Genomic DNA, 17,016 nt, shown 5'->3' with positions numbered 1-17,016 from the left:
AACTTCAGAAAATAATAAGAAATTCGGAAAAATAAATATATCTTGTTCTTGATATTTTGCTAGACTAATTCAAAATATCAAAACATCACACAAGTTCGAAGTGGGTGTCTATGGGGAAATCACAATGTTGATGATAGTTGCGCAAATATTATAGATTTTTTTTTCTGCATTATACATTTAAATGATACCTATCACAGTTATATATCATACAGTTTGGCCTTAATCCAAATTTGTCTATTTCTAAGAATGCAGACACGTGACGATATATTTGTTAAAAAGCACCGAGTACCTAAAGTTAATATGAAATCAAATAATAAGGAAAGATCTAACCTCATTTAAATGCGAAATTCGATTCACTTATGTTATATAATTTGAATACAATGCTGTATATATTGTGCATTGCTAATATAAGTCTTGCCCGGATAACCTGCTTAGTAGTTTTGGAAGAATATGAACAAAACATACTGAAATATATCATCATGAAGAGAATTTGCATTAAAGCCATATGACAGTTTGCAGAATATTGTATTATTGCCCAATATTCATACAAGCCTTGTGCAAAACACTCCTCTCGCAGTTTTCAACATATCAGACTCAAAGTTTAACTGCAAAATGAACTAGACCATATTGTCAGAACAGACATGCACCATGCCTGGTTTAAGATTTATGGCCCTTTGAAATTTTACAAATTGCTTTATTTTGCTAAACAGATAATTCCTTTAACAGTTCCAAGAGCAAAGAAGGGACTGCATTGCTATTAAGTGAACTTATGCATATCGTCAAGATATGCCTTTACTACCATATATCCCAGTGAGAACGTTGCCTCTTCCGGTGATTATAGCACCACACCCTCACCCCTTCTTATTGGCAAAACATAAATATTGATTAGATATCTCTTCTATATTTCCTGTTAAGAAATACATGTACTACTTTACACATCAGTATATACACCCCTTAAACAAATGCATTCCTACTCTTTTTTTTTTTTTTGCAAAAGGACAACAATAGTTTTCTGATATTGTCAATATTTGCATGTTCTAAAATTACTCCTGTGTGTATTTTGAGACTATACTCACTTCTTGTATTATAATATACCCCAGTTTAAATGCTTCCTTGACCCCTAATAAATGCACCCACTTTTTATTTGCCTAAAAAGTAAAAATACAGTGATTAGCGTTTCACACAACTCTTCAATGTCAGCTTTATAAGTGTATGCGCACAAAGTTAAAAAATGTAAGCATCCGTCTATAAGCTTCGCCGCCCATTATACAATTGTCATTAAAGGCAAACAGATATATTGTCTAGGAATGTCACAATGGATGAGAAAAGTATGAAGCACGACCACAAGTTAAGGAACAAGTAGCGACTTTGAAAGCATATTTTAGAGAATATAATGTTAGATGGGGATTGTTTTGCGATAAATTTACCGAACTGCGCGTTTTATATAAGAATGCGTGAGTATAACTATATTCCCGTTCATGACCATGGTTCTTATAGTATACTTAGTGGTAGGGTATTATATGCACAGTGGAAATTTGTTCCTGTTCTAGAGCCAGTGGGATTTGATATGAATAAACAACAGCTGGTTCTGGTGTAAAGGGAGTTAATCTGTTATTTACGCTTTAGTCATTAGGGTTAGGATTAGCTACCTTTAACGTTGTTCTATATCACAAATTAGTATGTTATATCTCAACATAGACGTAAATAAAACTAAAGTATTGACATATAACTAATTCTGATACTATACAGAGAGACAATACTCTTACGGATATATTATTCTTTACTTTACAGGTCATTTATTACATTGCCTTTTTGTACTATTTGCAATTCATCCTAAAACAATTTTGTATCTCGGATTTCGTACCTTAAAGAAATCCTGTACGAAATTGTACAGGTATAAAGGACCTGTATTTATGTTCGAAATTACAGTGGCGATTATTGCAAAACACCTGTAAACTATAGTTTACAGTTATTGATTTCGTTTCGAATTATGCAAATTAGATACAGCTGTAAAAAATCTTACAGGTGTAAAAATGAAAAGATTACAGTTGTAAATATGGCTATAAGTTACAGCTGAGTACAATACAAAGCAAAGAAGGCCTGCAAACATTAGCAGGTAATTTTGCTTGCTACAGATTCAAACGTTCAGTTTGCGTTTACAGGTACAGCAGAATGAACGCAGTGGTCCAGTGGTTATACTATATTACTACGAAAACAGGGATCGAGTGTTTGAGCACCTGTTCCCTAACATTTGAAAGTATTCCACGTAGGGGTATTTCACACCTAGCACGCTAAAGAAGCAAGGAAGCTTCTGGAATTTTAGCGTCATCTGAATCTTGCACTATCCTCTCTAAAACAGTTCACTGGAGGTTTCGCTCATACAGTTTACTGTCGGCGACTATGAATAAACCGATATCTACATACAAGTATAGTTAAACATGTCAGACTCGATTTTGTGAATAGCAGACAATTGTCTGCACTTTGACACCTTAAAAGCTTACTGAAATTAAACAAGGAATTCAAAGCTTTCACATACACATGCAAGTATGTAACCGCACTCATCAACATTTCCATTACTTCTGCTAATGAACATTGCAGATACAAGATACATAATTATATACTTTCTTTCAAAATTCTTCCTTTCACGTCCCCAAGAAACGGTTTAAACGGAAATCTATTATACATAAAGACTTAATAGACTCCATTATATTATAAGACCAGAAAATGAAACAACATTATGGGAAGACATTTTACGGCCACCACACAGAGTTTGTTTAACTCATTTAAAGAGTAACAGTCAAGAGCTTGTCGCGCAGACTGAATTTAATGTGACTCAAGACATTAAGTGAAAATGTTTAAGATTTGGTACAGTAGAACAAATAATTGCAACATGTCACCCAACTATAGGCAGACTCGATACTTGTGGCATTGCCGGCGAGCCGGGTGCCGGCAGCAGAACAGACATCGCTCTCCATGCCCTTTTCATCCAGGAATAGTAACTGTGATGTTCTCCGGGAAAGATGTGAACCCAGAGATTCTTGTTCATGGTGAAGTAATCCATCGAATCCAGATACTCGGCTGTTTCTATGGCAACTTGCTTAGTCATATAAGGCTCATTTGCCTCCGCGCCGCCGGCGTCTATGTAGATCTTCTGTGGTGGACGGCTTTTTAGGTAATTAGGGTCCTGAAAATAAACAATACAGAAAAATGATCAGAAGCGAGTTTTATTTTTCTTAATTAGTACAATAAGTAATTGAAATTGACTGATGCATCAAAATACAATGTACTATGTAAAATACAAACTAACTTATTAATGTGCAATTCACTGATTGCTTCCAATTTACCTAGCAAAAAATGACTAAATATACATGTTTTATATATTTTTAGTTCATTAAGGATTGGCACAAAATTTCCATGGCTGGATTAGGATTACTAGTAAAAATATATCTTAATAAATGCATCTGAGTAAAAACTTCAACTTAAAATATACAATATGTATCGACGTTGTTTCTTGCCCCGTCAGCGATCGCAAGAGTTTTATGATATTAAAGAAGTTTTTTTAACTAAATTTTTTGTTTAAAGTACCAATGACTGTACGTCGTTCAGTGGACTCAGAATTGAAAAGACTGGAACCTGGCGAGACGGGCGTTTATATAAACTGACCCAGAATTCCCTGGTCACGTGAAGGTATGGTGTATAAGGAGAGTCATATCTGCGAGTAGAGAGTTTAACCTGAATTCGGTTAAACTGAATGATATGTGCTCTAGTGCATTTTATTAATTTATCAATTCAAATCCCTACTGTACATGCATTAAAGCAATTCATTAATCAAAACTATATTATATGAAGCAATTTGATTTGATGACAGTTAGATTTTTGTATCAACGTAAAAAAATGGTCTTGTTCATTTGTGTCAAATACACAAGCAGGGAATAATTCATCAGACTGATGTTGAATAATAAATGATCCGATTGAAACGCATATGAGTTAATAAAATAATTGCTCAAGCGGACATATTAAATTGAATTTGTTCGGAGAATTTTACAGTATGAACTAGATAAAATATAATATATATAAACCGAGTTATATCTGTTTGCTTTATCAGAATGTTTTACGTTACCTTTAAAGTTTTGTTTATAAAATTGAAATCGCAAGTTGTCCACGTGACGTTGTTAAAGGGCCACCAGAACGATGAAGACAGGCAAGCCGCAAAACCCACTCTTTCCGGCAAAGTCCAGGCCGCATGACAGGCCGTCAATCCGCCATTGGAATATCCCATGAAACCAATGTCGTCACGTTTCGTCGAGAGTCTATTGGATGATATAGTTTGTACTCTCGGATACACTGTGTCTAACAGGAAGTTTATAGTATCTTCCGCTTTGCCTCCTGTAAAGTAACGATATCCACATTTATCCTTCAATACTTGAAACCAGGCGGGTGTGTAATCAACTGTTGTGCTCGAGTAGCAGTTGTTACATCGGTTTGAGTATGTCCCTTCTTTACAGTACATTTCTGAACCAACTGGCGTAGTAAGAAGTGTCGTACGGCAGTTTTTATAGTCTTCAAAGCCAATTACAACGAATTCCACTGTGGCTCCATGTGGGTACATCAGTTCTTCAAACACGTACGGTTTAATCTGGGCATATCCGGCTTTGAGATCAGTGACAATGAGAACGGGATAGATTTTGTATGTGTTTTCGTGGAAGCTTGGGGGAAAATATATAGAAATGGTTCTATTTCCACCTATCTGCGGAGATTCTAAGGTTATATTTTCATAAGTCCCAGACTTAGAATAGAACCATGGAAAAACAGTTATTTCCGGCTTAAGGTTAAAATAGCTGGACGATTTCGCTAACGGTAGATTAACAGCAAAGTTTGCTCCTAACATGTCCTGGTTGTCGTCAAGAAGAATACGATACTGAAACTGATCATGTTCAAGGAAAGACTTATCTTGGCATGACTGACACTGGAAACCGTCTAAAGAGGACTGATAGTGAATGTTTATTTGCCAAGTGTCGCTCGACGTCTTTTGAAGTTGATTCCCTTTAATCCATTCTAAGCCAAGACCATTGCCTCGTACGAAAAGACTACTGCCACCATGTTTCTGTAAATGTATGAAACAATAATATACCTTTAGTTACGCATACATTTTTTTCGGAAACACTGTCACTTGAAGATAAATATAAATTAAAGATACACTTATACAAATATAGTTACAATCTGCTAATTGCTTAAATCTCTGACTACTTGTAAAAAGGTGATCTGATATGAAAAACATTTGAAAAGCCTACAAAGTTAGAAAACAAGAAAAGAGTTATATGTTAGTGAATCAGGCAACCGTTTAAAATCAACAATTAATGTAATTAAAGTACGGTAATGAATCAAAAATAGTCATTTTAGAATATCTATGAGTTTGCACCGAGAGATACGTTCTAAAGCTTTTAACGAGATCTGTTATCAGTACAATGTACATGAATCCATGTTCTACGTGTGTTCAAGTGCGATTGCTCTAATTACGTCGCTATTTGCATTGTGCGTCATTATTTACATTAAAATATATCCTACCTGAAGCATTTTATCTGGGTACTTCACAGTTATGACAAAAGTAAGATTCTCTCGTATGTCAATAGGCAGTATACTCAGGCATCGTCCGCTTAAACATTTGCCAATATTCCCATCAGCCGTGGTGCATGATTGTCCTTCATTGCATGCGCCAACTGCGTGGTCTGGGCAGGTACAAAGTGTTAGACCTAGCACGACTGTTAAATGTGCAGCCAGCATGATATCACTTTAAGAGTAAAATGAATAGTTAAGCTAAATTTCTTAACCTCAACAATTAAAGGTACTCTTAAATGTACACTTTTAACTACATTTTCACCATGATGTGATATGTCCAATTCATTCCGGGATATCCTTAATTCATTTTATAATATCTCCCATTGACCTCAAAAATAGTGTATTGTATGATATAAAACAATGGTATAAAGATATTACTAGACAAAATTTTGCAGAACTCTCATCATTTTTACCATTCTTTATTTGAGCCGTGCCATGGGAAAACCAACATAGTGGGTGTGCGACCAGCATGGATCCAGACCAGCCTGCGCATCCGCGCAGTCTGGTCAGGATCCATGCTGTTCGCTAACAGTTTCTCCAATTCCAATAGGCTTTAAAAGCGAACAACATGGAGCCTGACCAGACTGCGCGGATGCGCAGGCTGGTTTGGATCCATGCTGGTCGCACACCCACTATGTTGGTTTTCCCATGGCACGGCTCATATAAAGAAAAGGACGGACCAGGTACATTTAGTCAAGGTGCAGTGGAAGTTTTAGCAGGAACTAGATCTCAAACGTGAAGAAACCTGCAGGCAGAGAAACTTGCATATGTTAGCAACAAGAACAAATTGCATATTGTCCGCCTAAGTACAATGGTAACTGGAAAGACACAAATGAAAAGCACATATCCCATTTACTAAATGATGAAAAGATTAAACTAAAACATATTATCCTCTTAATCTTGTTGGTGAAGTGGTCGCAATCAAAATCGCCCTTCTAGCTACATTTGAAAACTTTAAAATGACCAGCTTGAGCAACTCAAGAATCTAAGTGAAAGACAGTCAGCCGAATGTATCGTAAATTTCGGCATGGAAATAAGCGTCATAATGGGCTACCTATCAACAGAAATCATATAACTTTGGCAACAACTGCAAGACTGATCTTGATTTCACGTATCAAACACAGTTACCACACTTCCTGAAACTTTAATAGCTAGATAAAATATTGTATCTCACTTCAATAGACTATTATTTGATACTCTACTAACTTTTAAGTCTTTCTTTATGATTCTCTAACATAGTCTCAGTTATTTAACACAGAACTTCTATTCTTTAACGTTAATTGCCCGGTGTGCCATGCTACATTGTAATTGCCAAATTATGAATGAAATATATTTAATGCTAAATGCCAATTACTTGATGCTAAATGCCAAATACTTAATGCTACTTACCAAATGCTTTATGCTACATATTTAATGCCAAATGCTAAATGCAATATGCTAAAAGCCAACTGCTCAATGCCAAATTGCTAAATGAGAAACACTAATCGCCGAAATTCTTTAACTTCATGACTTGATGATCTGTATCTTTAAACAAATAAAAGTTACTTTTAATTATGTCTGGTTCGAAGCGATAACATGTTCATTCAGTCAAAGGAAGATTGAACTGAAACTGTTTACACTAAAACGTTTAGATTTTTTTTTAATAAGGACAAACTTGTGTAACAAAGGCCAATGGTTATCTAAAGGATGAATTCATCAGTCCTTTATTTTAAAAAGGGCACATAACAATAAGCATTGGCATTTACTGGTTTGCATTTCGTAAATAACAATTAGAATTTAGTGTTTGACAATTACCATTTGACAATCAATATTTGACAATAAACATGTAGCAAATAGCATTTTACACACACTATTTGTCATTAAGCATTTGACATCTAGCATGGCGCACCGGCCTTCCATACCCATGTCCTAAACTTTCTTTAATCAAATATGCGAGTATCAAACATACAGAATTCTAACAAACTATGTAAGTGCCAGAGTGATACTAACAAAAGTAATATACTGAAGTAGCAGCGGTACTTAAGGAAAACGTCCCATTAGATGAGTAAACATGAAACACGCGACGTGACCACATTAATAGGTGTTTATATTATACATGTCATGATTTCTATTTGTCAAAACGATCATTACGTGGTCAAAGGAGGAATAACCTGGGGGAGAGATGTAACCTGTCAGTTTTGCATGTGACTCAATTCTGAAACTTATTGTAAAATGAATGCTAGTTTCTTTAATAACATGGCTTATCACTGAAGGAAAATTAAATGTAAAAGTAGTGTGCTAAAACTATGTGATATTCACAAATTTGATCATAAATTTATTTTGTAAGATATCAAAACTTTTTTTTATTAAAAGAACATTACATTTAAGTGGTAGCCGCATACGAACCTGAGATCTGTATACAATTAAAGTCCATACCTATGTGTACTTGGACCAGTTCACAAACAGGAACCCAGACTGACTGCTAACCATAGACTTATACAATCCTCAACTTATCTGTCAAGGTCTAAATAAAATTCTTTTATATAAGTTTAATAAGTTTATAGATAGTGGAAAACTTTTAGCCCTTCACTACGGAAACGTATATTGACCCCCCTTATATTTAAAATATATAAAACGAATGGGAAGGTTTGATCAAGTTATATGTATTGGTGAATGTGAAAGTAGTCCTTCAAATGATTCTGTATATATTTAACATATAAAGTAAGCTGTATTTCTAAATATTTAGCAAATTATCAAAAGCTGTTGTTTTAGTTTATATGTAAAGCACTACATAAGCGAATTTTTCCGTTAAGTTTCTTATTTATTCCACATAAATAAGTAATCTGATCGAATGACATAGTTTGATAATTATCCTCTATGCGCATTTATCAAAGTGTTATTTAAGTACGAAAAAAACAAATATCCTGTTATTAAGATTGTTAAATATCACATGTTTTATGTATAAAAACTATTTGACAACATTAAAAGAAGGAACATGAAACGGCAGAAACTAGACACCATAGGTTTCAGAGTAACTCTACGATGTCTGAAAAGTATTTGTAGCGTTTTTCGTGTTGTCATGTCGGCGGGGCGAAAACACGTAAACTCAAAAGTTTCATATCTCGTAATGTATTTGTCGTGTTTTTCGTGTAGGCGGGGAGAAAACACAAACACTCGACAGATAAGGTATTCGTCATGTTTTCGTATTGGCGGTGCAAAAACACGAAAACACGAAAAATAAAGGGCGCTAACAGAACATATTTATACCCCCAACACGAAAACTCGACAGATAAATTTGTCGTGTCGGCGCCCTCTAAACGTCGAGTTTTCGCGTAAAATGTGTCGTTTTTTGCGTTTTCGCCCCGCCGACTCGACAACACGAAAACACGACAAATTAGGTTTTTGTCGAGTTTTCGTGTTTTCACCCCGCCAACACGAAATGGCAGAAATCATACATCATAGAAACCAATGGCAAAGGATTTTAGAAGCATTTTCTTTCTTTTCGAACGAAGAATTCAGACTTTATTTATATTCACTAAAGCTGCATTAGGAGATCTGAGATTAAAAAAAATACAATAGTATGTCTGATGTCAGCTATCGTTTTAAGAATACAAAGTGTATGTATAACAGACCCGGTTAAAGAAATATTTCATTGGGGTGCGGTGGGCCATCTTCCCTCTTGAGTGCTGGAAAACGCGCGCGCTGGTGACGTAATTTTGTAATTATAAACGAATACTTAACAGATGTTTATTTACAGTGACAAAAGTCATCTTTAAAGAAGGGGTTATTTGTCTTCATAAAACGTAACTTCTTTCATTTGAGATTACAAACATACGTCAATATATACATCTGTTACATTACGGAAACGTATATTGACCCCCCTTATATACGCATCATATAACTTGAATATTAATGAAATATCTAATTTCTAAGATATAAAACTAAATATATGCTATAACTTTTACCACAAATTATTCTTGTTAAATCATATAAAATGTTTTGATCGAACATGTTTATGTTTATAAACAGAATTATGTATGTAACAGATGTATATATTGACGTATGATTGTAATCTCAAATGAAAGAAGTTACGTTTTATGAAGACAAATAACCCCTTCTTTAAAGATGATTTTTATCACTGTAAATAAACAACTGTTAAGTATTCGTTTATAATTACAAAATTACGTCACCAGCGTGCGCGTTTTCCTGCAGTCAAGAGGGAAGATGGCCCACCGCACCCCAATGAAATATTTCTTGAACCGGGTCTGTTATACATACACTTTGTATTCTTAAAACGATAGCTGACATCAGACATACTATTGTATTTTTTTTTTAAATCTCAGATCTCCTAATGCAGCTTTAGTGAATATAAATAAATTCTGAATTCTTCGTTCGAAAAGAAAGAAAATGCTTCTAAAACCCTTTGCCATTGGTTTCTATCGTGGATGATTTCTGCCATTTCGTGTTGGCGGGGCGAAAACACGAAAACTCGACAAAAACCTAATTTGTCGTGTTTTCGTGTCGGCGGGGTGAAAACGCAAAAAAAAAAAACGACACATTTTACGCGAAAACTTGACGTTTAGAAGGGCGCCGACACGACAAATTTATCTGTCGAGTTTTCGTGTTGGTGGGTATAAATAAGTCGTGTTAGCGCCCTTTATTTGTAGTGTTTTCGTGTTTTTGCACCGCCAATAAGAAAACATGACAAATACCTTATCTGTCGAGTGTTTGTGTTTTCTCCCCGCCTACACGAAAACACGACAAAATACATTACTTTTGAGTTTACGTGTTTTCGCCCCGCCGACATGACAACACGAAAAACGCTACAAATACTTTTCAGACATCGCAGAGTTACTCTGAAACCTATGGTGTCTAGTTTCTGCCATTTCATGTTCCTTCTTTTAAAATGCTGTTAAATAGTTTTTATACATAAAATATGTGATATTTAACAATCTTGATAAAAGGTTTTTGGTTTTTTCGTACTTAAATAACACTTTGATAAATGCGCATAGAGGATAATTATCAAACATGTCATTCGATCAGATTACTTATGTGGAATAAATAAATAACTTAACGGAAATATTCGCTTATGTAGTGCTTTACATATAAACTAAAACAACAGCTATTGATAATTTGCTAAATATTTAGAAATACAGCTTACTTTATATGTTAAATATATACAGAATCATTTGAAGGACTACTTTCACATTCACCAATACATATAACTTGATTAAACCTTCCCATTCATTTTATATATTTTAAATATAAGGGGGGTCAATATACGTTTCCGAGTTACATACACTTTCATAACTATTCTTTTTTAATATTTTAAAGCAACGTCGCTGTTCGACCAGCGTTCTGTTTATAAATATAAACATGTTCGATCAAAACATTTTATATGATTTTACAAGAATAATTTGTGGTAAAAGTTATGGCATATATTTAGTTTCATATCTTGGAAATTAGATATTTCATTAATATTCAAGTTATATGATGCATATATAAGGGGGGTCAATATACGTTCACGGAATTATTATCCTTTTTTTTTTTTGTTTATATACAAATGTATATAGTTATTTTACAAAATTTTAGACAAATAATTGATAAAATTATTACGTATTGTGGACTTATTTCATATAATAAAGATTAGGGATAAAGCAACATAACTTTGTCTCAAACAAAACATGATATCACAAGATTTTCATGCATGAAAAAAAGCGATTAAATTGTAAAAACTTTCATGTAACTTTACGATTTTCGGTATAATTCCGACAATGGCTACAGCTATTTTTCACAGTTTAAGGAAGGAATACGTGGTGATAAAACCTTAACAAAATTAGCAAATATGTACAACACATTACGATTTCAGTTGTTATCAACTTTTCTCGCTGTCCCACGTGCTAACTGCGTAATATGTATAGCTTAAGGTGACCATATTTCCTTCTATAACTGATAAGGTTTTTTAAAGTGCTGACAAACTTAATCTTGTCATAAAGTAAATTTCCATTAAACTGCAATGGGTCTCATCACAGCACGTACACACATCATGCTTCGAAAACGAGGGAAATTTTACTAAAATTACATTGTCGACATTTTCTGTAGTGACTTTGGGGGCACAAATGGGTCTTCAGACTAACACTTAATAAGTACTACAATAACAACAAATCAGTTAGCTTAAGAAAAGCATATCGTTTCAATTGTTAACAGTTAATAGTTTTAAAAAAATATCCGACTATATGACAACCAGAAGACTTGTAGCGGAAGAGAATGGTAGCTCTTTCTTGCACACCGGACTTGCGTTTCCAGTGACTTTACCATGCCGGCCAAACTCATCTTATACACCCAATGGTAGATGGCTCTCGTACTACAAGAAAGAGTTACAAAGTGTGCTACAAAGACAGTATTTTATTTTGTTTTATTTTTCAATTATTTGGTAAAATGCCGTATGCAAGAAAAATAATCTAGCAATGGTTGTAGATGCACATGCGAATATCCGGCTCTCGGGTAATTTTTTTGTGGTAACTCGGCAGAGCCCGCTAAGACAGTTACCCTCGAACCGGATATTCCCATCTGCATCTACAGCCAGTGACAGACTATTATACCCAATGCCCTCTCTTTAACTGGAAGAATGAACGTGGGGAAATATGGGCACACAGAGATTATTTTCCACGTTGAGGTAATCAAGAGTTTTCAGCTGCTTGACATTTTCCATGGCAATCTGATTTGTCATGTTGGCTCATTTGCTTCCGCGCCAGTGGTGTTTTTAGATTTCCCGTAGTGGTTGCCATTTAAGGTGTTTAACAGCCAGAGAAACTGTTAGAATTTACAAAAAGGAAATGAAGTAAATTTCATTTTTATCACATAGTACAACTGATACAATTAACAGTTTTTGGTACATCAAAATACTAAATAAAATATCAACTGTTTTAAATATTTTTTGTTTGACATATCCATTTCCAATGATTGATTTTTACAATAATAACGTATGTGCATAAGTGCTCTTTGTTCTCATGAAATATAATTTCCGCTGTCAGTGCAGACACAGTTCAATAGAATAACTCATTTCGCAAGTTAAAGGGGCATATGCTTCCAGAATTATTCAGCTTTATGGAGGCAGTAAACAGTTTTCAGCTGTTAGTGTCGAATTGGCCAGGGTCAAATTACAAATAAGAGGCAATTTACAGATTGAAGAGCATATTTGAACTTTAAAATAATGAATAATTGCTAGAATCGAAGTTTCAGTGGCTAGAATTGAGTTTCACTTATTTAAAGAAAATTAGTTGAGTAGCCTTGATGTTGAAATTATGACGTATTTTAATATGCTTGTCTCTGTTAAATCACTCTTACGCTAGAATGACGTCACGTTTACGTGCGGTGACGTCAAAACTTTTGTTGCGACCAAGAAAGAGCGCTTCTATATTTTAACTAGTGTTTGAGATTATGTACATATTAGAATCGAAATAATTTATAGCACAAGCGTGCATTAACACTATTTATACACTCGGGGATAATACGTCGTTCAAATAATTTCGCTCGGGCTGCGCCCTCGTGAAATTATTACGCCCGACGTATAACCACCCATCGTGCATAAATAGTGTTAAAGCACTCTTTTGCTATAAATTATTTCTTAAATGACTTGCAGATGCGAATACATGCCTCCGCTGATCTAGCTGAAAGTGGAGTTGTGATTTTAGCAGGAGCCCCAGGAAAACTGGAATAGTGAAAAAACGGTACGGATGGTATATTTGAGCTTATTTCCAGATTTTACAGTGTTACCGGAGTATGAAACCGTATAGCTGTTGGGGCTATCATTTGCAGGGAATTTTCTGCAGCGATTTGAAAATTGGCAAATTTAGCTTTTTTCATCATCAGTTTCCGCGACCGGGAGAGCACAAAATTCAGATCTTGTAAACAGAAAACTAGATATTAGAGATGTATTGCAGATGGTCTGTAACGCTAGACATACAGTCAATGTTAATGTTGCAATATCTTTATTTCAGGCGTGTGGTTACAGACTTTTGTGTGAGGTTTTGAAAGTTGTGTAGGCGACTCTAGGCCGAGAAGCTCTGAAAACTGTTTACTGCCTCCTATGAGATTGTGAAATTACTTTGAAATTCATCAGTTAGTTAGTATGAATATGAGTATGATTTATGAAATGAGTAGAGTATCAGGAATTGATTGCGTGATTTTATTTATAAAACACCCGTAATATGTGAAATATAGCAAAAGGCACTCGCACAACAGGAACGTGATGTGATATAGGATGAATCTGCTTTACTACATATCCTGACATGGCTCGATTTGCTTGTCATTAAAATAGAGAAGGAAGAAAAACGTTATATGAGCCGTGCCATGAGAAAACCAACATAATGGCTTTGTGACCAGCATGGATCCAGACCAGCCTGCGCATCCGCGCAGTCTGGTCAGGATCCATGCTGTTCGCTTTCAAAGCCTATTGCAATCAGAGAAACTGTTAGCGAACAGCATGGATCCTGACCAGACTGCGCAGATGCGCAGACTGGTCTGGATCCATGCTGGTCGCAAAGCCACTATGTTGGTTTTCCCATGTCGCGGCTCATATATTCTGCGATAAACAATGTATGTCGTGCGGACTGGTGAGAGAGCACTCTTACGTCAATTATGACGTCAAATATCCGCTTGACGTACGGTTCATTACTTCCAAGATGAATGTTGTTCAGTATAATTTGTATCGTCACGTTTTAATAAAAATGTTAAAATGAAAATAAGCGAGGTCTATATGTGATTTGTTGTCTGGTTTATCACGGTTTATTTTCAGATTATTGGATATTTAAACACTCTGGTTAACGCACATCTGAACTTTCAACCGTGGTTTATTCTATTATAAAACGCATACAGTAACAGCTTAGGTTCAATAACTGACTTATGTTTTATAGTTATTTCATATTCTAATGTTCATTAGAGTCATGCCCCTTTAAATGATAAAAAAAAGTCCAATTGAATGTTCTTGCTCTGTTGGGTCTAAAACCTAGAATGGAATTATTTATAAGCAGTGCATAATATATCTAACCATCCGACTGAAATGCATGTAAATCAATACAGCCTTTATTCAAATGTGCATATTAGATTTGATATGGATTACAGAATGTTGCAATATTCAAAATACAGTTGTTTTTCTTATCATCACGTAAATGAATGAAATATAAACATTTAGATACAGACTAAGTTACATTCACTTGCCTTATCAGAACATTTGAGTGCAGCTACACCGGGTTGCCTTTACAGTTTTGTAACGAAATCGCAAGTTTCCCACATGACGTTGTTACATGCTGCAATGGTCACTCATCCTGGTAATGTCCAGGCCGATAGGAAGTCCTTAAAATCCATTGAAGCCAACATTTTTCGTAGACAGTCTGTTTGCGGACAAATTATATAGTGCTTAACATGAAGTTTATAGTATCTGCTTTGATTCCAGTAAAATAACAGTACTCACAATTATCTTCAGGTGGGTGTGTATACAAATGTTGTGTTTGAGTAGCACTTGTTACATCTGTTTGAATATGATCCTTCTTTACAGTACATTTCGGAACCATCATGTGTTGTTAGAAATCACGCACGGTATACTCTAATCATCTGTACGAATCGCTTATCGAGACGGTCGAACGATTCCAGCAAAGTTTGAGGGTATTTTTTGATCTAGCCGTCCGTAATAAATGATGTCTTTAATTCATTAACAATGCAAAGAAGTCATAATCTGACAAATTCAAAAGCCGTAAATCTAAAATGGCTAAGGCAATCTCACTTAGTATCGACCTTGGTTTATATCTATAATGTGAGAGTTTGACTATTATTAGTAAGCTGGTGAAATGTGGTCTCTAATTGTTTATAAAAAAATAATGCCAAATAAGTAAAATTTTGACATATCCAACGGTCGTTCTCTTAAGATATTAAGCGATCTTATCCACTATCAAATTTGATCGAGATCTGGTGCACATGCAGATGTTGTGAGTTTCATAAAGGCTATTAGCTAACGGTTTCTCATAACGCATTCAATGTGCGAAATAAAACGAAATTAGACAATTAAAGGATTGTAGCTCTAAATTCTAGTATGATCAAAATTATCTTAGCTATTATCAAACTTGTTGGAGTTCTTGTGTCCATATAGATATTGTGGGAGTTTTAAAAAGTTGCAATCTGGCATCAATAGCATCAATGCTACTAGTTATCAAACATGATCGCGAGCGTGTGCCCATATATATACATTCGATTAGAATTTCTTAAAGATTGGTTGAGAAATGGAGCCTATAACAGGTTAACAAATGAAATAAGTAAAATGTTGTAGTTACTCTATTATGACTCAAATAATCTTTAACAGTCAAGCTTGGCCGACAGTTGTGCTGATATATATTATGAGATAGTGCTAGAGAAACGAGGCGAAATTCAAGAATCATTACTTTTGTATGACTAAAATGATATTTAATACCATCAAAACTAGTCGACAACTTGTGTGCATATAGAGTCTTTAACGTGTCCTGAAGATTAATAGAGAAATGTCGCCTATAACTCGTGAACAATGCGAAAAAAAAATGCGAACTTTCAAAACAATCAAGGGGCGTAGTTCTGGTATGACTAAATTTTTGTTTTACCGATTATCAACCCTAATCGAAGAGTTTGGCAAAATTTTTATATACACTGTAAAAGATCCGTACTGTAGCCTACGCGCTAACACTGTAGAGTAAGGGATTCTTTTACAAATCCAAAGGCAGTCATTCTGGTAACACTGAGGTTATTTTAGAAATTATCGCACTTTATCGACATTTTGTGACCAATAAAACATTTTGTGGAAGTTCAGTAAAAATTGTTCTAGAAATTTAGCCTCTTACACGCGTCAACAATGTAAAACAAGCCAAATGTGGTTCATTTAAGGACCGTTTACTCTAGCGGGACTAATGAACTGGACTAACATTTTTGGTATCAATAATGCAATGATTCCAATTATCCAACGTGATCAAAAACATGTACTGACAGTTTCATAAAGATATTTCGGGGAGTGTTGCCTACAATGCGTTCACAACTCGAAATTAGGCAGATATCGACAATAATTCAAGGCCCGTAACTTTAATATTTGTTTCGTGGCCACGTTCTAAGTTTATCAAGATCATGTGTCTATATACAATCTATGAAAATTTCATAAGCGATAAGCAGCCTCTAATGCGCTAACAGTTATCACCTTGAAATGTGGCCATTTTGATATCCTCGCCACCGGTAACTAATGTGGGCGACTCCTGTAGAAGACTGCACATGTTAGTGATATTAGAGGACAGTGTAAGAAACAAAAGACGCTCCAACTCTAGAAACTACCCTTATTCTTTAGCGTGTCAGGTGTAAAGCACCCGTATACTAGACTCTTATCCCAGTGTTAGTAATTATAACTATGAGGAG

The 17,016-nt window shown here is 35.0% G+C and overlaps 1 protein-coding gene across 3 annotated transcripts; it reads right to left on the bottom strand.

The window, feature by feature from the left end:
- Positions 1–2,805: 2,805 nt before the first annotated feature.
- Positions 2,806–11,470, bottom strand: LOC123527158 (uncharacterized). Of its 3 annotated transcripts, XM_053523159.1 has the most exons (5): positions 11,348–11,402; positions 8,032–8,119; positions 5,566–5,788; positions 4,121–5,104; positions 2,806–3,184 (listed from the first exon to the last, which is right to left on the bottom strand). In XM_053523159.1, exons 3-5 carry the CDS (start codon positions 5,779–5,781, stop codon positions 2,894–2,896), a joined length of 1,491 nt encoding a protein of 496 aa, XP_053379134.1. In that variant the 5' UTR covers positions 5,782–5,788; positions 8,032–8,119; positions 11,348–11,402; the 3' UTR covers positions 2,806–2,893. The 3 variants fall into 3 exon arrangements, with proteins under 3 accessions (XP_053379134.1, XP_053379136.1, XP_053379135.1); XM_053523161.1 differs by lacking the exon at positions 8,032–8,119 and having other exon boundaries at positions 11,348–11,470; XM_053523160.1 differs by lacking the exon at positions 11,348–11,402 and having other exon boundaries at positions 8,002–8,117.
- Between the last annotated feature and the right edge of the window lie 5,546 nt (positions 11,471–17,016).

This window comes from Mercenaria mercenaria, chromosome 14 (assembly GCF_021730395.1).
Source record: "Mercenaria mercenaria strain notata chromosome 14, MADL_Memer_1, whole genome shotgun sequence".
In the NCBI taxonomy this organism is placed as follows: Eukaryota; Metazoa; Mollusca; class Bivalvia; order Venerida; family Veneridae; genus Mercenaria; species Mercenaria mercenaria.
This window is presented reverse-complemented; position numbering and strand designations above follow the sequence as displayed.